The sequence below is a fragment of the Rhinoderma darwinii genome, chromosome 2 (genome assembly GCF_050947455.1).
Source record: "Rhinoderma darwinii isolate aRhiDar2 chromosome 2, aRhiDar2.hap1, whole genome shotgun sequence".
NCBI lineage: Eukaryota > Metazoa > Chordata > Amphibia > Anura > Rhinodermatidae > Rhinoderma > Rhinoderma darwinii.
The window spans coordinates 435,559,658-435,584,652 of NC_134688.1; the positions used below are offsets into that span (position 1 = coordinate 435,559,658).

The following is a 24,995-nucleotide window of genomic DNA, read 5'->3' on the forward strand; positions in this document are numbered from 1 at the left end:
CGCCATAGAAAGAAGCTGGAGCTAATCTACAGTAACTAGAGTACATTTACAGTGCAGCCAACGCTAAGACGCCACAAGCCGATGCGAGATAAGCAGCCGGAGAAGAGTCACGGTAGTGGAAGAAGCTATCCTATAGCGGCGCCAAGGTTTCCTGTAAAACTACATAAAATGTAGCGTGCTAGTGGGAGTCCCAAGAAAGGATGGGAAAGGCGAAGACCTACAAAATAGTGGCCAGCTGGGCTCTGTGTGGATCACAGTGGCTAACAGGCCTCCCCCTCTCGCAGGGCCTGCTCACAGCTAGTGATAAAGAGGTTGCCCAAATGATGATGATGGTAACAGTCTCTAAATCCCCCGGGACACTTCCTGTGTCTGCTCATGTCCTGCTGGTGTTTTGGGGGTGTCCTTGATGTTAGTTGTATAAAGGAAGAAAGGAGACTGCGGTGGCAGGTAATCAGACTCAGCTTGCAGTAGACTTCACTTAGTTGCAAAATGTCAGTTACAAGTCCACACAAAATGGAGATGACAAGGTCCTGTGATAAAGGTAGAAAAACAAACAGATAGATAGATAGATAGATAGATAGATAGATAGATAATAGACAGATAGATAGATGGATAGATAGATAGATAGATAGATAGATAGATAGATAGATAGATAGATAGATAGATAGATAGATAGATAGATAATAGACAGATAGATAGATAGATAGGATAGATAGATAGATTTGTGTTAGATCATTATAAATAGATAAATATCTATAAATATATGAAAATCACAAACTGTTGCGATAAGAACAGTAATACAATTATAAAGGGCCTTTGCTCATATCTCAGCCCAAACTAAGGGAAAAGGTTGCTGTACCAGAGGTAATTACGTGATGATTTCAGTCAAGAGAGTCGTTTAATGCATTGTAAAACTGTTTTAGGGCCTCATTAGGTACTAGACAAGTGAAAGACTGCAGAAGAGACAGTTATAAAGGAGGTAGAGGCTGCGTCAAAGGAGAGTAAAGTCACTACGGCTTCACATATTTCCTCCTCACTTACAGAATACCCTGTAATAATGGAGGTAATGAGGACAGTATATGAGGCACATTAAACATCAAATGAAGTGATCAATTTGTTTACCTCAAATAAAACTAAAGGAGGCATATTTATAGGGAGGAACGTTGGCATGGTAGGAAAAATAAATTTGTCATGAGTTTTCAAATATTCGTTTATCTAAAATAACTTTAGGCATGTGCTAATTATAATAATAATGCATGGTGTATAAAAACGATAAATTAATGACTTAAAGCATACCTAGCATTTCGGGTAACTGTCATGTGTGTACATAAGGAATAACACTATTTCTGGCCAAAACATTTTTTTTGCAGTTTTGCCCTATGCAGGCTGTATCTCTAATTCTCAGCTGTCTCTGAGGTAGTAGAAGAGGAGAATGCTATCTCTACCACATATATAGAAGCTGCAGCAGCATGGAGTTGTTTATACAGCACTATTGAGTAGTGTAGCTAAGAAACCGGCACTGGGGTCAGATATAACACTTACTAGAAGCTGCAGCAGCACCTGTCTGTCTCTCTCTCTCTGACTCTCTCTCACTCTGCTCCTGCTACCTCCTTCCCCTCCCCTCTCCATAAACTTCAATGAGCAGCTGTAACCTGATCAGTGAGCTGATAGTCCATCTTGTCTTCAGGAGACGGAAAAAGCTGTCAATTTAGTGTAAGTGAACAGTTAGGAAGTGGAGGAGGGTAGAAAGGAGCCTGATAGGTGGAGAAAGAGGCTTTCATTTTCCTCTAACAATATATATTACAACGTTTCTTATATTCACTTGTATTATTGGTTTACGCAAAAATTTGTTGAAAAGTTAGTGACAATTTAAAGGGCAATTATCACCAAGTCAGAGCTCTTTATCTTTGGACTTCTATATAATGGAAGTTAGCACCTAGGCACCCAATAAACTACTCCTAAATGTGTGGATCAACAAGGGGAGGTGGAAACGGGTAGCATTTCTTATATTTACTTTTCAGAAGCTCAAAGATGGCTCCCATGATTCCCTTGATCCAAGCAGACTTGATCAAAGCACTTCAAGCTTTGAACAAGTTTTAAGGGTGTAGAAATACCCATGGGGGAGCCATTTCAGTCAATGACGGATCATCATTAGGGCGTTTAGAAGGTCTGGAGTCTGTATGTATTCTAGGATCTAGTCTGGGGTCCGAATTTATCAGTCTGAGTAAAAGGGGTTGTCCGGGCACATGGATAGGTCATCAGTATGAAAAACCAGTATGTGCCAGGACAACCCCTTTAATGTATGGTAATGGGTCTTGGTGTCTGAATTTGTGTATTTCTACAGAGGCTGGAAATGGCTGCAAAGTGATGGGCAAAGATGTCTCATCAGGAGAAGTCGCCATAACGGTCTTCGTCAGATGGAGAAGAAAAGAGAACAACTCCCATTAGAGAAGACAACACCTGTAAGTCACTGGATCTAGAGGATCTGTCCCCTCTCCTGACATGTCTGTTGTAGGAAACCCTTGTCTTCCACATAAAGTCTTTGTGTTTCCTGGACTAAAAGACAAATGCGTGTTGCCATTCCCATTGTCAAGAGGGTGTGATACAGTCAGCGATGCTTGGAGACTGTCAGTATGTAGGGACACAGCCCTTTGACAAGGGGAATCGTAACAGAAAGGTGGTATTCACTATAGACACAGCCCAGGGTCTATGGTCTACTTAATCCGCCACAGATCTCAGTGCTTCTGACCATGGCCGGCCTTAGCTATGTTCGACCAGTGCGGTCGCACAGGGCGCCAGCCGCCACACGGCAAGAGGGGCGCCAGCGGGTGTGTGTATCCCCGCGCCGTTGCAACTACCAGCGGGGATACACACACTAACTGCAGTCGCACCCGGGCGCTTCTTCACTTAGTGGCCATCGCAATGCTGTGACCGGGGATTCCGCTTCAGGAGTTTTCCCTGATGTCACTGTCCATATATGGACAGAGGCATCAAGCAGCGCTCCAGGAGCGGAATCCCCGGCCGCACGGGGATTCCGCTCCTTCAGGGAGCTACAGTGGCGCTATCTATACTGGAAGGGGGGGGGGTTGCTATCTACAGGGGGCACTATAGCAGAGCAGGGAGGTATGCTGTCTACTAGCGCCACAGTAGCTCCCTGAAGGAGCGGAATCCCCATGTGGCCGGGGATTCCGCTCCTGGAGCGCTGCTTGATGTTTCTGTGCATATATGGACAGTGACATCAGGGGAAACTCCTTAAGCGGAATCCCGGTCACAGCATTGCAGACTCTATGACCGGGGATTCCACTCCAGGAGAAGCCAATGACGTCATGGACATAGACGACAGGAGCTTCTCCTGGAGTGGAATCGACGGTCATAGCGTCTGCAATGCTGTGGACGGGGATTCCGCCTCAGGAGTTTTCCCTGATGTCACTGTCCATATATGGACAGAGGCATCAAGCAGCGCTCCAGGACCGGAATCCCCGGCCACACGGGGATTCCGCTCCTTCAGGGAGGTACAGTGGCGCTATCTACAGGGGGGCTGTGGGCTGTGTGGCACTACCTACAAAGGACAACTGTGAAGGAGCACACAACATACCCAGCTTTCCCGGGTATAAAAAAAAAAGGTGTGGAAATAAACTAAGATATAACTTTTATTTAATCTAGCTAAAAGGATTAATCCTTTACTCAGACTAAATAAAAGTTATAACTTAGTTTATTTCCACATATTTATTTGATAGCTGGGAAAGCTGAGTATTCTGTGTGCTCCTGCACAGTTGTCCTTTTTTGAATGTCTATTGCCCTCCAGCTATCGGTCATTTCGTAGTCCTTGCACTACCTACAAGGGGGCTGTGGGCTGTGTGGCACTACCAACCAGGGGGCTGTGTGGCGCTACTAACCAGTGGGCTGTGTGGCACTACCTACTAGGGGGCTGTGTGGCACTACCTACCAGGGGGCTGTAGGCTGTGTGGCACTACCAACCAGTGGGCTGTGTGGCACTACCTACTAGGGGGCTGTGTGGCACTACCTACCAGGGGGCTGTGGGCTGTGTGGCTCTACCAATCAGGGGGCTGTGGGCTGTGTGGCACTACCAACCAGGGGGCTGTGTGGCACTCCCTACCAGGGGGCTGTGGGCTGTGTGGCACTCCCTACCAGGGGTCTTTGCGACACTTCCTACCAGGGGGCTGTGCGGCACTCCCTACAGGGGGCTGTGCGGCACTCCCTACAGGGGGCTGAGTGGCACTCCCTACAGGGGGCTGTGTGGCCCTCCCTACAGGGGGCTGTGTGGCACACTCTACAGGGGGCTGTGTGACGCTATCTACAAGGGGGCTGTGTGGCGCTATCTACAAGGGGGCTATGTGGCGCTATCTACAAGGGGGCTGTGTGATGCTATCTACAAGGGGGCTGTGTGGCGCTACCTACAAGGGGGCTGTGTGGCGCTACCTACAAGGGGGCTGTGTGGTGCTACCTACAAGGGGCTATGTGGTGCCACCCACAAGGTGGCTGTGTGGCGCTACCCACAAGGGGCTGTGTGGCGCTACCTACAAGGGGGCTGTCTGGCGCTACCCACAAGGGGCTGTATGGTGCTACCTACAAGGGGGCTGTGTGGTGCTACCTACAAGGGGCTATGTGGTGCCACCCACAAGGTGGCTGTTTGGCGCTACCCACAAGGGGCTGTGTGGCGCTACCTACAAGGGGGCTGTCTGGCGCTACCCACAAGGGGCTGTATGGTGATACCTACAAGGGGCTGTGTGGCGCTACCTACAAGGGGCTGTGTGGCGCTTCCTACAGGGGGAATCTGTGAGTGGGGGTCTAACGGTCATTTTACTGAGTGGTGGGCTGATGGTCATTTTGCTGTGAGTTGGGGGGCTGATGGTCATTTTACTGTGAGTGGGGGGTTGATGGTCATTTTTCTGTGAGTGGGGGGGCTGATGGTCTTCAAGTGGTTTCCACCTCTGACCTCCAATTGAAATTAATAGGAGGCAGAAGATACCTGCGGCGCTCGTTTGGAGCTTTTTTCCCTGCGTCTTTTGCATTCGCTTCAACAGCTTAAGAATAAACACAAAAAAAAGGTCACACAACGCTGTCAGTTGCTGAAGAAATTTTGAGGCAGATTTTTTTTGCCTTACAAAAAACGTGTGTGAACATACCCTACGAGTGGAGTGCTTGTTCTTAGCCGTTTTCTGTATTTCTCAAAAAAAAAATTGTAGGGGGGCCCTGAGGAAATTTTGTTTTTCCAGTGCTGCCTCGAGTCCGAAAAGGTTGGGAAACTCTGTACTAGGGTCCCGTCATAGAGCAGCTCAGTTTGTCATGGGAACGGGGCCTAGGTGAGTACAATTTTTGTTTTTGTTTGGGGGCACTGTCTACAAGGGGGAGGTGGGGGACTGTATGGCACTGTCTACAAGGGGGAGGTGCGGGGACTGTATTGCACGATCTACAAGGGGGAGGTGGGGGACTGTATGGCACTGTCTACAAGGGGGAGGTGTGGGGGGCTGCATGGCATGATCTACAAAAAGGAAGTGGGGGATTATGGCACTGTCTACAGGGAGGCTATATGGCAAAATCTACAGGGGGCATTATACTGTGTGGGAACCACTAAGCGGACATTATACTGTGTAGGGGTACTACAGGGGGCATAATACTGTGGCCACAATTAGAGGACAAAATACTGTGTCCTTGAAGGGGTTGTAATATATTATATTATTAAATATTATTATTATTATACTGTATGGGGGCACTAAAGGGGCATTATAATTTTTTTATGGGCCATTTTTTTAAAATTATGGGGTGGGGCTCCGAAAGATCATTTCGCACAGGGCGCCATCTATCCTAGGGCCGGCCCTGCTTCTGACAAACCACCAAAGCTCACAGATAGGTGACATTGCTTATATAAAACTTGCTACCTTGTTCATCTAAAAGTTGCTCCCCCCATTAGAACATTTATCAGATTTAAACCATATAACCTCTGCTCTGTACTATAAATGATCCTCAGTGTCAAATAAGGGCTCCTGCTTCCAGGTGAAATGATGCTAAGAGCCTACCCTACCCTACAGCTACACTAAATATGTGCATCTCCACTTTTATTTGCATCACAAATTCATATCATTAATAGAGACTAAATGGTCATTTATGTTATAATAATAAAAAAAGTGTTAAGCTGTGTTCACACTTCACGTTTTTCCTTTTAGCTTTTTTCAGCTGTTTTCACAAAACCAAAGCAAAAAATGTTATGAATTGCTAAAACACTGCAGTTTTGTGAAAATTGTGGCAAAAACGGAAATACAACCACGACATGTAAACACAAAGTAATTTTTATTATTGCTCCAACACATCTAAAATGAAAAATGAAGGAACTTTGCAAATAGTCTTGATTAAAAATATCCTATCATTGTGTATCTACAAATGGTGTCTACCTATTGTCACGGCGCGGGGTCTGGACCCACTGGTCCATACCGCGCAGCGGGATAGCAGCTGGCCAAACAGGTACAGTACAAAGTCTATAGTCCAGAAAGGGTACCTGAGGCAATCCAGACAGTAGCAGTGATTCAGTAGACGGACATCCGGCGGGGTGAGACACAGTAGATGCAGCGGAAGACACAACTTGACTTCGACTCTAGAGGGCACAGAGGCACGGTAGCATGGTAGCACAGGATTCAGGGTACAGGCAGCAGGAACGGGTAACACTGGGAACTGGAAAACACTAGGAGACACAAACTTTATGTACACAACAACGCTCAGGCACTGATCATGAGGGCAGAGCCCTTTTTATAGTCCAGCAGGACTCTGGACTTGATTTCAGATTTCCTGCAATTGTTCGTGCACTGGCCCTTTAAGGCCGTGCATGCACGGCCGCGCGCGCCCTGCGGGAGATAGTCTCAGATCCAGGAAGTGAGTGCCGGTGTCTCACAGGAGGAAGACGCTGCAGGGAACTCACGTGTCCATGGCCGCAGCCGTCGGAGGGTAAATCACAACGACGGGCCGCGTCCACAGACGTTACAGTATCCCCCCTCTTACGCCCCCTCTTCTTGGGACCAGAGCGGGAAAGAAACTTCTTTACGAGGACAGGGGCATCGATCTTCTCCTCTGGCTCCCAAGACCTCTCTTCTGGACCGAATCCCCTCCAATCCACAAAATAAAACATCCTTCCTCCCACTTTCTTGGTGGCCAGGACCTCCCTTACTTCGAAAGTCCCTGACAAGCCGCCAGGAGCCACTGCGGAACTAGGAGTCCTGGAGTAGCGGTTCAGGACCACGGGCTTCAGCAGGGAGACATGGAAGGATCTTGAGGGTAGTAGGCAGATGAAGGTTGTAAGACACAGGGTTAATCTGAAGCAGGATCTCGAAGGATCCGAGGAACCTGGGAGCAAACTTGCAGGATGGCACCCTCAGCTGGATATTCCTGGAAGACAGCCAGACCTTCGTACCTGGAAGAAACTGAGGAGGCTCTCGTCTTCTAGTGTCTGCCTTTCTCTTCATGCGGTGAGTGACGGTGTCTCACAGGAGGAAGACGCTGCAGGGTTTGCCTTGGCCGTCGGAGGGTAAGTCAGAACGACGGGCCGCGGCCATAGACGTTACACCTATGTGTCTTCATGGCAACAGACTACAAACAAGCCCTGTGTAGTCTGATCCTGCAGTTAGGGTATGTTTACATGTTTTTTTGTGGTGTTTTTTGTTGCCGCCATCACGGTAGAAATACATCTGTTTTGACAAAAATGGTGCGGTTTTACTACGACTACTGCAATTGCGGCAAAAACTGCAAGTTAACTATAAGTTACCAGGAAGTAGGGGATCCAACTGAAGACATTGGTCGGCTTCTAGAAAATTGGATGTTTGAACCCTAGTTGTTCCGCAGTTGTGTGATTTGTTATAAAATATTTAAAGACAGCCATGACTTGGGATATATCAGTAGACTATTATGATTATTTATTTTATAGCGCCAATTTAATTTCCACGGCGCTGTACACATACAAACCCATAACATGAATAAACGATAAAAGAAAGTAATTACCATAAACATGAGCTTACTGAGTGTCAGACTGGTATAGAAGGAGAGAAGGCCCTGCCCGCGAGATCCTACAATCTCGGAGGCAAAGGGGAAAGATACAGTAGTTTGGGTAGACGGGCTAAGTAGAAGCTTCTGAGCCCAAATGCAAAGTCTGTAACAGGGCTTATACCTGCCATGAGCCATATATAATACTTGTGTCTTCCTATGTGGCAGAGGGGCTCCCTTAGAATCCAGTGCCCGGGTGCTTGTGCTACCATTGCACCCACTATAACTATGTCCATGCATGACTGATATTCTTTCCTTCCGTAGATGTTAACTTGTGAAGGATTTCTAAGGAATTTGTATAATAAAACAGGTAAAGCTCAATTAAAAAAATTATTTACAAAAGCTAAGGGAAGATAACTGGCACTAAACATAAGTATAGTAGACATATACTGAAGGTTACATCACATTTCCTGAGAGCCATAGTAATTATTCTCTCCCATATACACCGTTAAACTTATCTACAGGATTTTAGTCATATCATACGCTCATGAAAAGTCTCAGGAGAATGTAATAATTGGTTTAAAATCATCACAAAAGATAAATATCACACAAGCATCAGCACACTTTAGGAGCTCGTTTAAACAAATCTTAATGGAACTTAGCTGAAATAAAAGAGGAAATGTTCTGTTTTATTAAGTGTTGGGTGTACATTAATAATTTCATGCAATATGTAGAGATAACAATATTTTTTTAAGTATTTACTAAGCAGTCTGGAAAATGTGACATACAGATGTAGCAATCTTTTATTTGACTTTTAAAGCATTAAATTCGCAGTGGCAAGAAACTTTAACTTGACTTTTTCAATGATATTTCAATAGCTTAAGTTATAAGTTATCAGAATAAAGATAAGGAATGCTACCCCTGTATGACAATAGCGTTATTGGGTGTGAGAGCGCTGAAGGGCTGGGATCTCTTCTAAAAAAAACAACAACAAAAAAGCTCAATCATTGGGGTCCTATTACATGGTCGAAAGTGGGCCATGTAAACGAGGGCCGATCCACGAGACAGCTCGTTGATCGGTGCTCATTTGCGCCTCTCCAATGATTGCTTATGTATAGGGACGAGCGATTGTTACTCCGATCGCTTGTCCCCATACATTTCTATCATGTCGGCAGCGCGTCTCTCTGATTACACAGGGAGGTTTGCTGCCGACAACGATGATTTGTAATTTTACATAAAAGAGCAGATTAGCCGATGAACGAGTGTTTGCTTGTTCATCGACTGATCGTTGCCCTGATTACACAGGACAATGATCAGGACTGAGCGTTCATATGAACGCTCGTTTGCCCGAACATTGGCCCATGTAATAAGGCCTTTAGTTATTCCAACTTGCTACATGGCAGAGACCAATTTTAACTCCTGCTGGGGTATGAAGTATATTGGGCATATGGAGTCTCATATAAATATAATGCAACTCAAGGCTTAGCTGACATCCTTTGCCTAACAGAGTTGTCTAGTTTCTACTTATTAGGGAATTCTGAGTTAATAGATGGAGTCACCTATTCAGGACCCTTGTCTCTCACCCTAGAGGACATGGACAGCCTATTGATTTTATAAGTAAGCTGTGTATGGTAAATCTTGTGCAGGGAATTTGGTGATATGTTCCCTAAAAGATAACAGTTAATCTCTGGTGGTCCTAGCAGCAAGACACATTGTGATCATTTTATAGTCGGAGGACCCTTCTAAGAAAAAGAGACTGTACGAAGTGGATAACTGCTTTTTCTATACAATAAATTGTTACAGATTGTTACATATTGTGTGGTATACATTGTATTGTGCTAAAGATTGTAGCAACCAAGCTATATCCTACAATGTATCCTATAAAATGCAACCAGCAGATGTCAGTGAGATATCCATCGTTAGATTGAACACCACTTTATACTTTTTTGTTTATGTGAATGTTGACTAATGGTCTCATATGCTAGAATTGAATATTAGTACAAATTAGGAACTTCTGCTTTAATCCTAAAGTGAATGTCTACTACTTTAACACCATTTCATGAAATTCTGTGCCGATTCCACAATTGTTGTAGGGACTAGATCTTTTTTTTTTTTTTTTTTTTTGTGTGTTTTAGAGCTCCAAATCCTCTGCTTTAAAGTTAAGTGACAAAATTCTATCTGTCTGCAGCCACCTCTAGGGGGAGCCTATTAAAGAAAGATGCTTGATTGAGTTCAATAAGAACTGCATTTGTCTGTATGCAGCAAGCCCCCCCCCCCCTCCCCGTGGTGGCTGGATTGATTTCTTGATATATCCTTACAATGATTTTTCTAAAGCAGAGCACCAAACTCCCTTCATAAACAAAGTAAAATGATAAAATTCTTCCTGCAGCCACCACTAGAGGGAGCATAGGAGCTTATAGAATAATGTTATACATTGAGCTCAATAATAAAAACAGCATGAAGTAGGTTCCTAAGTTCTCTATATCAGGAAATTGGAGCTGCGGACACTATCAGTATATATTAGGGACAGCTATTGCAGATGTCCAGAGTGTGGAGCCTACCAAAGAGAACCCCAGATTTCAGTATTTTAAGCTGTGGGTAAATATAGTGTTATAATAGTAGCTGACATGATGGGTTAACACCACTTTGGAATACTATACACTGCTTCTTTGAGTATGATAACTGCCTGTTGGTACGACCAATTTAACAGTGCTGCTTCCTGAAAAGTGAAGTTTGATGTCAACATCCACAACAATAGGAAAGAAAAACTTACTTTTTGTAACAACACCTTCGAGCCGGATGATATTTGGATGATCAAACTGTCCCATGATACTGGCTTCTCGGAGAAAATCTCGCCGCTGCCTGTCCATGTAACCTCCTTTTAAAGTTTTAATGGCTACTGGGATTTCTTTCTTTGCAGGTGTCTTCAATCTTCCGCTACATACCTCTCCAAACTCCCCTAAAATGATAACTTCGTATTAATACAGATACTACTCATATTGCACAACGTGTACAGCATGCAATCATACTTAATCCAAAAGCAAACCTAAAAACTAACAATTCCTTAAATAAATATCCAAATCTTCCTACCAGCTTTTAGAATAAAATGAACCCGTTAGACTATGTTTTTGGTGCAAGAGCTGCAGGTTGCTAAATATACATTCCTTTTAGATCAACAGAAATTAACATTAAATTGTAGGTAAATCTATAATTTAGTTTTTATTAGTAAAATGCATAAATGGATATTCCTAGTAATCACAGCGCGGTTTCATTACAGAAGACCTGCCATCTCTCCTAATATGTCTGTTGTAGTAAATACTTGTATTCCCCATAAAATCAAAATTCTTGTGCATGTTATCTTAGAGCTCTGCATTGTGCTGTTCCTCTGTTAATCCTCCTGGAAGTGTATGAATAAATTGACGATTGGGTATTGCGATTTCCCTTGTCCCTATACAATCTGACCTTGTCAGCACTTATTAGACAGTGTCAGAGTGTGTAGAGACATGACCGTTTGAAAAGGGGTATGGCAACACTCATTTATTCATACGTTTCCAGGACAAATAACATTACAGTACAACACGGCTCATCTTTTCTAAGAAAAGATGCTCCAGAAGGGACTGAAATGTCCTATCGGTCGTACTCATACATCTTCCATTGACTCCCATTAAACTCGCACTACGCTACCTATACCCGAATGTATGCTAAAAGGACACTCTTTTGGCATATATTTGGCTAATGATAGCTTATGTGCACATTATATATACTGTATATGCCTGGAGAATTTCTGAGTGCATACGCCGAGGAAAAATTTGCCGTGATCCTAGACTTAAAAAGTTATTCTCATCACTAGGATATGCCATCACTTTCTGATCAGTGGGGGTCTGACTGTCAGGATCTCAACCAATCCCGAGATTCCAGGGGCCAGAGCACTGCTTTAGCGCTGCTTTCCCTGCAAAGCGGACCTCCAGGCCACTGGCTGTGTGGGGAACTTTAACATGGCACTATTCTTTTGAATAGAACTCAGCTGCAGTTCTCTGCATAGCGGGAGGCAGGAATCACCGCTGTGCAGGGGAAATCAGAGGAGGAGACACAGAATTCTCAGGATCGGTGAGAAACTGGATACTCCTGAATGTCTGATTGCATAGTGGAATATGTTGGTGTAATATAAAGATTATTCTTCTTACTTTTATTTACTTATTGGCTTAATAGATGCATGACAGAAAGACATTCCCCAAAGAAACTTCAAAGTACCCAGAGGCTGAGTGTTAAATTTGATAAATAAAAAAAAAATCATAATAAAAAAACCAACACAGTCAAATTTTACTATATTGATAGCGTGTTCTACAAATATTCTGGATTATCATTCCTTCATAGTAAAGTATATCAAAAGTTCCGAAACGGTCGCCATAAAATAAGATCCTACCCATAGGGCCATGTTTCACAGCTTGACTTCATTTACAGGCAGATTTTACATGCAGATTTTACCCCTTACAATACATTGGGGCACATTTACTGAGCTGTCTGAGATTTGGACAGCATAAACTTAAACCAGATAGTTTGTAGATGCACCAACTATATCCCAGTGAGGCACGCTGAATGATACATTTGGCGAATCTTACTAGACATGCTAGAGACTTTTATCTTCCTTATACCAAATTTTGGTTGGCTTAGTCTTTATTTTGCGCACCTTGGCACATTTAAACCACAGACATCTGAGGCACGCCCCCTTTTTAAACGTGTCAAGTGAGGAACATACATTTGTTCTTAAATTATTCTGAGATGAAATGCGCCAAAATGTGCATTTTTAAAAAAATTCTAGATGCAGACACAAAAGTAAATGTTCAAGATAGGTAAGGCATGCTGTGGATTTTTACGACAGCATGTGAATAGACACGCCTATTCCCATCCAGTATAACACACATATACCTAAAGCTGGGTTTACATGGGCAGATACATGCCCACAACAGCACCCATAATTACAGGTTGGTCGGCTTTCTTTAAAGGCTCTTTACACGGGCCAATGTAAACTGTATGGGGATGAACGATCGTTAATACGAGGAGATGCGCTGTTGACAATTTCCGATGGTAGTAACACAGCTGCGTGCTAGGGGCTGTATTAAGGCTGCAATACCCGGACTCCATGTAGTCAATGGACAAATTTAAATCACCAAATTGGGTTCCATGATGATCTAAGTATGATTCAGTAGAATCAATGTGGTCCTGGATGTTACGTCTGAAATATTGACAATTAAATATGGATGCAATCGAGTTCCAAGTCTTGACTTTATACTATTGATTCCGTTTGTATTTACTTCTGGCTTTGTGGTAGAAATTTTATGGACCTCTCATTCATTCACATTCCTCTCTCATGCACACAACCGTAAAAACACCCGTTATTGCGGGTCGTAATTACGACCCGAAATAACGGGCCCATAGACTTCTGTTAGCCACGGGTACCTTCCCGTTTTCTCACGGGAAGGTGCCCGTGCCGTTAAAAAGATAGAACATGTTTATTTTACGGGCCGTGCTACTATACTTTATAACGGGAGCACGGCTCGGAAAAACGGCCCGCTGCCCGTGGCCGGCCGTGCTCGTAATTACGAGTCGTAATTACGAGCACGGTCGTGTGCATGAGGCCTTACTCTTAGTATCAGGAAAAAAAAAGGGTAAATAAAAAATACTATTTTATCGGAAATCTACTTTATATTACCTGGGCTGTTTTGTTTCAGAAACTTCCAGTATTCCATTCTCAAATTATTTTCCCAAATTATGACATGGTAAATAAAATTCAAGTATTTTTTTTTCAAAAGGCAGTGTAATCTTCATGACAGAAATATACCAGGAATGTTTGTTCAGTACTGCATGTAATATTTCCTAATGACAAACACATTTCCCTGGCACCGGTAATTCTTGTGTGATTTCCCCTTAGATCAACATTACTTGGTTTAAGTTAATATATCTCTGCATGCTCATCTCATCTACACAGGCCTAACCTTTTCGCGAATATTACACAGATATTTGAAATAATATCATATGATAAGCTGGGCATTTGAGTTGAGATAAGAACTTTAGAGATTTTTTTTCTGTAGTGACCCTGTGTTTCTTGAAAAATGTCAACATTTTAAGGATCATCTGACAACCCTGAATTATTTTTTTTAAATTAAATGTGCGTTATATCAGCAATTCTCAAGAAGACCCCCAATATGGATAAAAATAGGGGCACAGCTCATGTGAGTTTCATATGGTACTGGTTGGCATAGTACAGGCCAGTCACTGAAAGGCCTTTTCGCTCCATACAGTATTAACCAGGAAAGTTAGAGCAGTAGTTATCCATAACTTCAATTATGCTCGCTTCCATCTATCTATTATAATTTAAAAAATTACCATTCAAACATAACTGTATTTATAGTGCCAAGAAAGATAAAAAATTCTGTGGAATGGTGAAACCCTGAGTTGTCCCTTTGAGGGACGTCTTCTATACAGCCATTTCTTAGTGTTCTCATCTATCTACTGAGATCTGCAATTTGGTTTGCTGTTTGACAGAAGCCTTGTTATGGCTCCCTTCATGTCATGGTTCCATTCATTACAGAGCCGTTAAGTCTATGCTAAATGTGCGTCAGTAAAAGCTCTCAGCGTAAATGCTAAGCATTTCCAAAGGGCTCCACTTACCCAACAGAGGCTAAAAGAGTGTCCTCCCCGTATACATTGGTAGAGTATACCTATTTTTGGCGGTATGTAGCATAGTAGACTTCACTATTACATAGAATGGTATACAGTAAAAAAAATTGCCCAGGATATATATTGTTTTACAATGGGACCCTATGTGATGTGTCTCATTTTATGCCTTTACATTGGTATAGAAAGCAGACTGTCCTACTCTTGCCGTGAAAAAATACCAGAGTTATCAATCAAACGATGTATATGCTAATGAATACACTAGATCCCTTCCCATACTCATTCCCTTATTTCTTTTATTTTTTTGGCAACCTTAATCACAATAGCTCGTTCCTGGAAATACGCTTCCCTACCTTTCGATCTAGTCAGGAGGAAACTAATGAGGATCATGGTTAATAAACAGCATAATTAATGACAAAGTGTCAAAATTTGACCGAATCTGGCAACCTTGAATAGCTTATTCCTCTAGACTCTGATTATCGTTTAATCTGTAATTATTTTCATGGTGACCTCCACCGCTATTGTATCTGTCCTTGTTTGAGTCTTGTCTGTCGTTCATGACTTTACCCTCATATGTCTTGTCTTTCATCTTTTCTTTTTAAAGTCTCTTAGTTCAGAGTTCCTGAAGAAAATGTACGACATAAGAGGTTAAAATGGACCTAACATTTCAGATGGACTCTCAGAATAAGCTGCCATATGTGTGTACATCAGGAATAACACTATTTCTGGCCAGTTTATGACTTGTATTCCACATTATTTAGCAGTTTTTCCCTCTGCAGGCGCTATCTCTAATTCTCAGTTGTGTATGAGCTAATGGGCAGAGCCTAATTCCAATCATGTCTTCTATACACTGCAAACAGAGAGGAGGAGAATTCTGCTCCCCTATCTTTATCTATCACACACACATGTTGTATATATATATATATATATATATATATATATATATATATATATATGTATATATATATATATATAAAATAGCTGCAGCAGCCTGAAGGAGATTATACAGCAGTAATTAGCAGTGTAGCTGAGAATTCAGCACTTATGTGGGATATAACACTTACCAGGAAGCTCCAGCACATCTGTCTGTGTGTTTCTCACTCTACTCCTGCTCCCCTCCCCACTCCATAGACTTGTATTGGCAGCAGACTGTCTGCTCTGTAACTAGGGACAGATCTTGACAACAGAGACTGGACAGCAGATTAGAGGAAGAGAGACACCTAGTGGCAGTAACTTCACACTGAATTTGCATGGATAAAACAACATGTTTAACAGTAAGTCAATTACAAAGTAGATCCATATCAGGTATACTATTAGATTAGAATAAGTTCTTTGAAAAGACAGTGTCCATTTAAAGAGATGTCGGTATTTTTTTAAGGGCGGAAGTAGGTATACAGTCCCCCCATTCCCCAACATTTTTCCTTTATTATTGATCACTGCCCTCAATTATTTGTTGGGTATTTTGTTTTCTTTAATTGTAGAGTTTTGTAATAACTTTTTACAATGTTAATTATCCTTTCTATAGATTAGATAATGACAAGATTACATGTCAATATTATTATTTGTGTTTATCTTTATATGCCAATATTATGTTTACTGCTTTTTCTCCTCCCATAATAAGAATACCTTCTACTTTTCAGGTACTTGTGTTGACTTATTATATATTTGGTAAAGTAATTTCTATTGTGTAAAGTCTATGTGAGCAAACAGAGCCTTTAACCCCTTCCCTCTTTGGCCACTTTTGACCTTCCTCGCATAGCCTCATTTTTCAAATCTGACATGTTTCACTTTATGTGGTAATAACTTCGGAATGCTTTTAGCTATCCAAGCGATTCTGAGATTGTTTTCTCGTGACACATTGGACTTTATGATACTGTTAAAATTTGCTAAGTACATTTAGTATTTAAAGTGTAGTTAAATGTTCGACAAACTTCTGACATGTCATAGTAACATGTCGGAAGTTTGTATTGGTGGGGGTCCGAGCATGGAGACCCCCACCAAACGCTAGAACGAAGCAGCTGAAGCGTTCGTGTGAGCGCTCAGCTGCTTAGTTTCTGTTTGGCTTTTTAGGGAAATAAATGTATCGGAGTATGGGCTCATAGACTTTCTATTGAGTCCGTACACTGATACATTTATTTCTGGAAAAAGACGAACAGAAATGAAGCAGCTGAGCGCTCACACGAACGCTTCAGCTGCTTCGTTCTAGCGATTGGTGGGGGTCTCCGTGTTCGGACCCCCACCAATACAAACTTCTGACATGTCACTATGACATGTCAGAAGTTTGTCGAACGTTTAGCTACACTTTAATAGTGAAAAACACAAAAATGTCGTGAAAAATTGCAAAAAGGAGCATTTTTCTAAATTTAAATGTATCTGCTTGTAAGACAGGCCGTTATACCACACAAAATAGTTGCTAATTAACATCCCCCATATGTCTACTTTACATTGGCATCGTTTTTTGAACATCCTTTTATTTTCCTAGGACGTTACAAGGCTTAGAACTTTAGCAGCAATTTCTCACATTTTCAAGAAAATTTCAAAAGGCTATTTTTACAGGGGCCAGTTCAGTTGTGAAGTGGCTTGTAGGGCCTTATATATTAGAAACCCCCAATAAACTCACCCCATTTTAAGCACTTCACCCCTCAAAGTATTCAAAACAGCATTTCGAAAGTTTCTTAACCCTTTAGACATTTCACAGGAATTAAAGCAAAGTAAAGGTGACATTCACAAATTAGTTTTTTGTTTTTTTTTGCAGAAACACATTTTTAATCCATTTTTTTTGTAACACAGAAAGTTTTACCAGAGAAGTGTGCTTATGGACTGAAACACAGGCCTCAGAAGCAAAGGAGCACCTAGTGGATTTTGGGCCTCTTTTTTATTAGAATATATTACAGGCACCATGTCAGGGTTGAAGTGCTTTTGCAGGGCCAAAACAGTGGAAATCTCCCAGAAGTGACCCCATTTGGGAAACTACACACGTCAAGGAAATTATCTAGAAGTTTAGTGAGCATTTTGACCCCACAGGTTTTTTGAAGAAATTATTGGAAGTAGGCCGTGAAAATTAAAATCTACATTCTTTCAAAGAAAATGTAGGTTTAGCTAATTTTTTCTTATTTCCACAAGGACTAAAAGAGCAAAAGCACTACAATATTTGTAAACCAATTTCTTCCGAGTAAAACGATACCCCACATGTGGTCAGAAATGACTGTTTGGACACACGGCAAGGCTTAGAAGGGAAAGAGCGCCATTTGGCTTTTGAAGCTCAAATGTAGCAGGAATGGTTTGCGGAGGCAGTGTCGCATTTGCAAGGCCCCTGAGGGACCAAAACAGTGAAAAAGCCAAAAAAGTGACTCTATTTTGGAAACGACACCCCTGGAGGAATTCATCTAGGGGTGTAGTGGGCATTTTGACCCCACAGGTGTTTCATAGATTTTATTAGAATTGGGCAGTGAAAATAAAAACAATCCTTTTTCTTCAATAAGACGTAGATTTAGCTCAAAATTTTTTCATTTTCTCGACAAATAAAGGAAAAAAAGAACCCCAACATTTGGAAAGCAACTTCTCTGGAGTAGGGAAATACCCCATATGTGGTCATAAACTGCTGTTTGGGCACAGGGCAAGCATCAGAAAAGAAGGAGCGCCATTTGGCTTTTGGAGCACAGATTTTGCTGGATTGGTTTCTTGACACCATGTCGCTTTTGCAAAGCACCTAAGGTACCAGTACATTGGAAACTCCCCAAAAGTGAGTTGGGTAAGTCGATGTAGCTACTTACCTGCAAACGCTGATGCTGCTGCAGAATCAACTGTAGACTCTGGTGCCGATGTGTCCTCGCTCGTCCGACACGATGCAGGACCTGTGAGTGACGTCACAGCGTGATCTCTCGAGAACACGCTCTGTGTCTGCACTGCCAGAAGCTGGGCGTTCTGAAGAGAAGTGGATGATACTTCTCGTCAGAACGCCCAGCTAGTAAAAGTAGTAAAAACGCCCCGATGTACGCACATAATACACGCCCAGTTGGACTTTTACTTTAAACACGCCCACTTGGACTTTTGCAAGCCTCATTTGTATAAATACAAAAATGGTCATAACTTGGCCAAAAATGCTCGTTTTTTAAAAATAAAAACGTTACTGTAATCTACATTGCAGCGCCTATCTGCTGCAATAGCAGATAGGGGTTACAAAATCTGGTGACAGAGCCTCTTTAATAAAAATATTGAAAAACGGTATATGCCCTTATGTAGTTTTCCCGTAATGGATAACAGAAACCTCATGAAAGCCATTAAAGAGTGTCCGCTTTGGATACTTCTCTTCTGTTAAACGGGTCCCGATTAATAAGATGATTGCAGGGTGTGTTGCTACTGGGTCTCTAACCCATTAGCTATACACTGTGGGGGAACCCAGCTGTAAGTCATCAATTTCCATGCAGCGCCACGACAGGGAAAACGAAGCATTGCCCATGTAATGTATGGACCTGCTGGGTCCTACAGAGCAAGAGATGATCTATGCAGCAATCTCTAGATTGGTTTATAGTAGAGGGTCCTAGATGGACTAACTCAGAATACCCTAGTAGGGTATTTCAAAATGGGTTTCTCAACAACGCAACTCCTTTAATGTCAGCCATGATGTTGTCATCCAGCTTTGTGAGTAAATTTACCTCATGAAGACACAGGTCTTGTAATGACGGGGTAGGGAGACAGACAGGTGAGCCCTAATCTACCCGCCTCTCAGTCCCTGCCTACTTGCAACGGCCCGTCCTAGGCGACGGCGTACAACTGGGCGACGGTCCCTACTCTCACTATGTGCACGACAGACAGACAAGGGTACAAAGAAGCTAAGGGAAAAGGGGCAGATGCCCACGGCAACACTGTGAGCTACAAGAGAAGTGAACGAGCCGAGTCAAACCAGGAGTGTACGAGGTACCAAACGCAGAGCAAGAGAGTAGTCAGTAAGCCAGGGTCAGTATGAAGCAGAGGACAAATGGTACAAGCAGCAGCAGCAGAGCCAGGAAACCAGCAGAATCACAGGCAAAGGAGAAGCAGGAAATGAAGGTATAAATAGACAGAGGGCGGGAGCTAGCTCCGTCTGGCCAGGCTGTGAAAGGCTCTCCCACTTCTCAGCCTCCCAGACCGAGTGGTAGATGATCGAGTCACTCTATCAGACTTAGGAGCAGGTGCAGACTGAGTAACCACGGGCGTCGACACAGAAGCTGTGTCTGGCAATCCTTTACAGTACCCCCCCTTTTATGAGGGGCCACTGGACCCTTTCTAGGTGGACCTGGCTTATTGGGGAACCGAAGATGGAACCTCCTGAGCAATACCCCAGCGTGAACATCCCGGGCAGGTACCCAAGTCCTCTCCTCAGGCCCGTATCCTCTCCAATAAACCAGGTACTGGAGGGAGCCTTGGACCATCCTGCTGTCCACAATCTTGGCCACCTCGAATTCTACCCCTTCAGGGGTGAGAACAGGGACAGGAGGTTTCCTCGAGGGAGCCAAGGACGGGGAGCAGCGTTTCAGGAGGGAGGCATGAAACACGTCGTGTATTCGAAAAGACAAGGGTAACTCCAGTCGGAAGGAGACAGGGTTAAGGACTTCAATGACCTTGTACGGCCCTATATACCGGGGAGCAAATTTTTTGGACGGGACTTTAAGGCGCAAATTTTTAGAAGACAGCCACACCAGATCCCCGACCACAAACAAGGGGTTAGCAGAACGTCTTCTATCTGCCTGAGTCTTTTGTATGCTCTGGGACGCCTCTAGTTTCTTCTGAACCTGGGCCCAGACTGTTTACAGTTCCCGATGAACGACATCTACCTTGGGATTGTTGGAACCACCAGGTGAAACGGAAGAGAACCGTGGATTAAACCCAAAATTACAGAAAAAGGGGGAGACCCCTGACGAGTTACTGACCCGGTTATTAAGGGAAAATTCAGCGAGGGAAATGAAGGAGACCCAATCATATTGACAGTCAGAGATGAAACACCTTAAATATTGTTCTAGAGACTGATAAGTCCTCTCAGTCTGGCCATTGTTTTCAGGATGGAAGGCCGAGGAGAAGGACAGATCAATCTCCAACTTCTTACTGAAGGCTCTCCAAAACAATGAAACAAATTGTACCCATCTGTCAGAAACAATATTGACAGGAACCCCATGGAGACGCAGGATGTGTTTGACAAACAAGGTAGCTAACGTCTTAGCATTGGGTAGTTTCTTGAGGGGCACAAAGTGGCACATTTGACTGAAACGGTCTACTACAACCCACACCACCGACTTGCCTTGAGATGGAGGCAGATCGGTGATAAAATCCATGGAGATATGGGTCCAAGGTCTCTGGGGAATGGGCAAAGAACATAGTAAGCCCGCTGGTCAGGACCTGGGAGTCTTGGACCTAGCACAAATTTCACAAACTGCGACGTAGGCCTTAACGTCTTTAAGCAACCCAGGCCACCAATAGTTTCTGGCAATGAGGTGCTTGGAACCCAGGATGCCTGGATGGCCAGATAGTGCAGAGTCATGATTTTCCCTAAGTACCCTTAGCGGGAATTGCAGGGGAACAAACAGCTTGTTCTCAGGAAGGTTCCCGGGAGCTGAACCTTGATCAGCCGCAATTTCGGAGATTAGGTCAGAATCAACAGAGGAAATTATTATACCTGGGGGCAAAACACAAGCAGGATCTTCCTCCGAAGGAGGGCTTGCCATGAAGCTACGCGACAGTGCATCAGCTTTAATATTTTTAGACCCAGCCCTATAGGTGACCAAAAACTTGAATCTAGTAAAAAATAACGCCCATCGAGCTTGTCTCGGGTTTAGCCTCCCAGACCGAGTGGTAGATGATCGAGTCACTCTATCAGACTTAAGAGCAGGTGCAGACTGAGTAACCATGGGCGTCGACACAGAAGCTGTGTCTGGCAATCCTTTACAGTACCCCCCCTTTTATGAGGGGCCACTGGACCCTTTCTAGGTGGACCTGGCTTATTGGGGAACCGAAGATGGAACCTCCTGAGCAATACCCCAGCGTGAACATCCCGGGCAGGTACCCAAGTCCTCTCCTCAGGCCCGTATCCTCTCCAATAAACCAGGTACTGGAGGGAGCCTTGGACCATCCTGCTGTCCACAATCTTGGCCACCTCGAATTCTACCCCTTCAGGGGTGAGAACAGGGACAGGAGGTTTCCTCGAGGGAGCCAAGGACGGGGAGCAGCGTTTCAGGAGGGAGGCATGAAACACGTCGTGTATTCGAAAAGACAAGGGTAACTCCAGTCGGAAGGAGACAGGGTTAAGGACTTCAATGACCTTGTAAGGCCCTATATACCGGGGAGCAAATTTTTTGGACGGGACTTTAAGGCGCACATTTTTAGAAGACAGCCACACCAGATCCCCGACCACAAACAAGGGGTTAGCAGAACGTCTTCTATCTGCCTGAGTCTTTTGTATGCTCTGGGACGCCTCTAGTTTCTTCTGAACCTGGGCCCAGACTGTTTACAGTTCCCGATGAACGACATCTACCTTGGGATTGTTGGAACCACCAGGTGAAACGGAAGAGAACCGTGGATTAAACCCAAAATTACAGAAAAAGGGGGAGACCCCTGACGAGTTACTGACCCGGTTATTAAGGGAAAATTCAGCGAGGGAAATGAAGGAGACCCAATCATATTGACAGTCAGAGATGAAACACCTTAAATATTGTTCTAGAGACTGATAAGTCCTCTCAGTCTGGCCATTGTTTTCAGGATGGAAGGCCGAGGAGAAGGACAGATCAATCTCCAACTTCTTACTGAAGGCTCTCCAAAACAATGAAACAAATTGTACCCATCTGTCAGAAACAATATTGACAGGAACCCCATGGAGACGCAGGATGTGTTTGACAAACAAGGTAGCTAACGTCTTAGCATTGGGTAGTTTCTTGAGGGGCACAAAGTGGCACATTTGACTGAAACGGTCTACTACAACCCACACCACCGACTTGCCTTGAGATGGAGGCAGATCGGTGATAAAATCCATGGAGATATGGGTCCAAGGTCTCTGGGGAATAGGCAAAGAACATAGTAAGCCCGCTGGTCAGGACCTGGGAGTCTTGGACCTAGCACAAATTTCACAAGCTGCGACGTAGGCCTTAACGTCTTTAAGCAACCCAGGCCACCAATAGTTTCTGGCAATGAGGTGCTTGGAACCCAGGATGCCTGGATGGCCAGATAGTGCAGAGTCATGATTTTCCCTAAGTACCCTTAGCGGGAATTGCAGGGGAACAAACAGCTTGTTCTCAGGAAGGTTCCCGGGAGCTGAACATTGATCAGCCGCAATTTCGGAGATTAGGTCAGAATCAACAGAGGAAATTATTATACCTGGGGGCAAAACACAAGCAGGATCTTCCTCCGAAGGAGGGCTGGCCATGAAGCTACGCGACAGTGCATCAGCTTTAATATTTTTAGACCCAGCCCTATAGGTGACCAAATAGTTGAATCTAGTAAAAAATAACGCCCATCGAGCTTGTCTCGGGTTTAGCCTCCCAGCCCGAGTGGTAGATGATCGAGTCACTCTATCAGACTTAGGAGCAGGTGCAGACTGAGTAACCACTGGCGTCGACCCAGAAGCTGTGTCTGGCAGATCCTTTACAGGTCTGGTGTCAAAACATGATGTTGTTCACAACCTGACAGAATCCGCTCACATTCTGCCGGCAATGCATGTGACTGGGTATTTTATACCCCATTCAAATGCTCAGGAGACATTAAAAAAACCTGCAGAATGTTCATTATTGCTGAGGATTAGACGTGGATTAGCTCCATTGAATTACAATGAAACGAACCCACACGCGGATCCACTGGCCAATCTGCGACAAAAATCCAAATGTCATTTGCTGAATTCTGTTGCAGATTTTTTAAAAATCCACACCAAATTTGCCTAAGAGCGACCAAGATATAACCACGTATTTCTGTTTCACAGTAAAGTCAGTACCACGGATGCACGGATTCTAAGTTCCTGCTACATCCAGAAAGCCCTACCAGCTTGGGTTGGCTTGTAGTTAGGGTATGTTCACACGCTTAACAAAAAACGTCTCAAAATACAGAGCTGATTTCAGAGAAAACAGCCTCTGATTTTCAAGTGCTTTTGAAGCTGAAAATGAAATTTGGAGCTTCTATTGAGGGTATGTTCACAAGCAGTGGTTTTAGACGTAATTCGGGCGTTTTACACCTCGAATTACGCCTGAAAAAACACCCCTAATATGCCTACAAACATCTGCCCATTGCCTGAAATGGGTTCTGTTCCCACGAGCCTTTATTTTACGCGTCGCTGTCAAAATATGGCGCGTAAAATGACGGCTCATCAAAAGAAGTGCAGGACACTTCTTGGGACCTTTTTGGAGCTGTTTTTCATAGACTCTATTGAAAACAGCTCCAAAAACAGACGTGAAAAATGCAGCGAAAATCGCGAGTGGCTTAAAAACTTCTAAAAATCAGGAGCTGTTTTCCCTTGAAAACAGCTCCGTATTTTCAGACGTTTTTGAGTTTGTGAACAGACCCTGAGGCTTCTTTTCAGGCGTTTTTTTAGGCTTTTTTGAGGCGTTTTTCATAGTGTTCAATGGTCCAAAAAACGCCTCAAGAAGTGACATGCTACTTCTTTTTACGGAGCGTCTTTTTACGCTCCGTTTTTTTAAAACAGAGGCGTAAAAAGACGCCCCATATGAACTAAATGCTGTTTTTCCCATTAATTTCAATGGGCAGATGTTTGTAGGCATTCAGCTTCTGTTTTTTCAGGTGTTTTTCGAGGCGTAAACGCCCCGAAATACGCCTGAAAACACTGCGTGTGAACATACCCTTAATCTGACAACATGGAAACTAAAGACCTAATTCACACAACAGAGATAAATATATCACAACTAAAAAACGTAATTTACAAAAATGACTCAATCTCTTCTCTACCATTACCTGCCTGTCCCCTTTTCACAATTATGACCAATGCTTCTTTTTATAGGTTCTGTATTACAGTTTCTATTTGGCCTGAGGTAAGGACACTTATGATACAGTATTTTAGTGTTATATTTAGATTTGTCTCATTCAAACAGATTATAGTTGTAGAAAGTGTGCTGTGCGTGCTTTGAGTTTACCTAAATTATAGCTGTGAATTATCATTAGCGCGGAAAAGATCTGTACTAAACAATTTTTTTATGTTAGCCAGGCACATTCTAATAATATGAGAGACTTAATCAGGGTCTCGTGATATAATGATGTAATAAGCTTGCATCTCTTTAAATGGGCTGCAGTATGTGAGGGAGTTGCGCCTATTACCACAGTGCACAGCAAAAAACGGAATTAGTAAGATAATCAGTGTTTGATGTGGA

The 24,995-nt window shown here is 43.4% G+C and overlaps 1 protein-coding gene across 3 annotated transcripts in view; it reads right to left on the bottom strand.

The window, feature by feature from the left end:
* The window catches only part of EPHA6 (EPH receptor A6), an 886,412-nt gene that overhangs the window by 155,827 nt on the left and 705,590 nt on the right, over nucleotides 1–24,995 (bottom strand). For all 3 annotated transcript variants that reach the window (XM_075854449.1, XM_075854448.1, XM_075854450.1), the window contains one exon: nucleotides 10,760–10,945. In XM_075854449.1, the coding sequence (XP_075710564.1) occupies nucleotides 10,760–10,945 (186 nt within the window). The remainder of the gene's footprint in view (nucleotides 1–10,759; nucleotides 10,946–24,995) is intronic.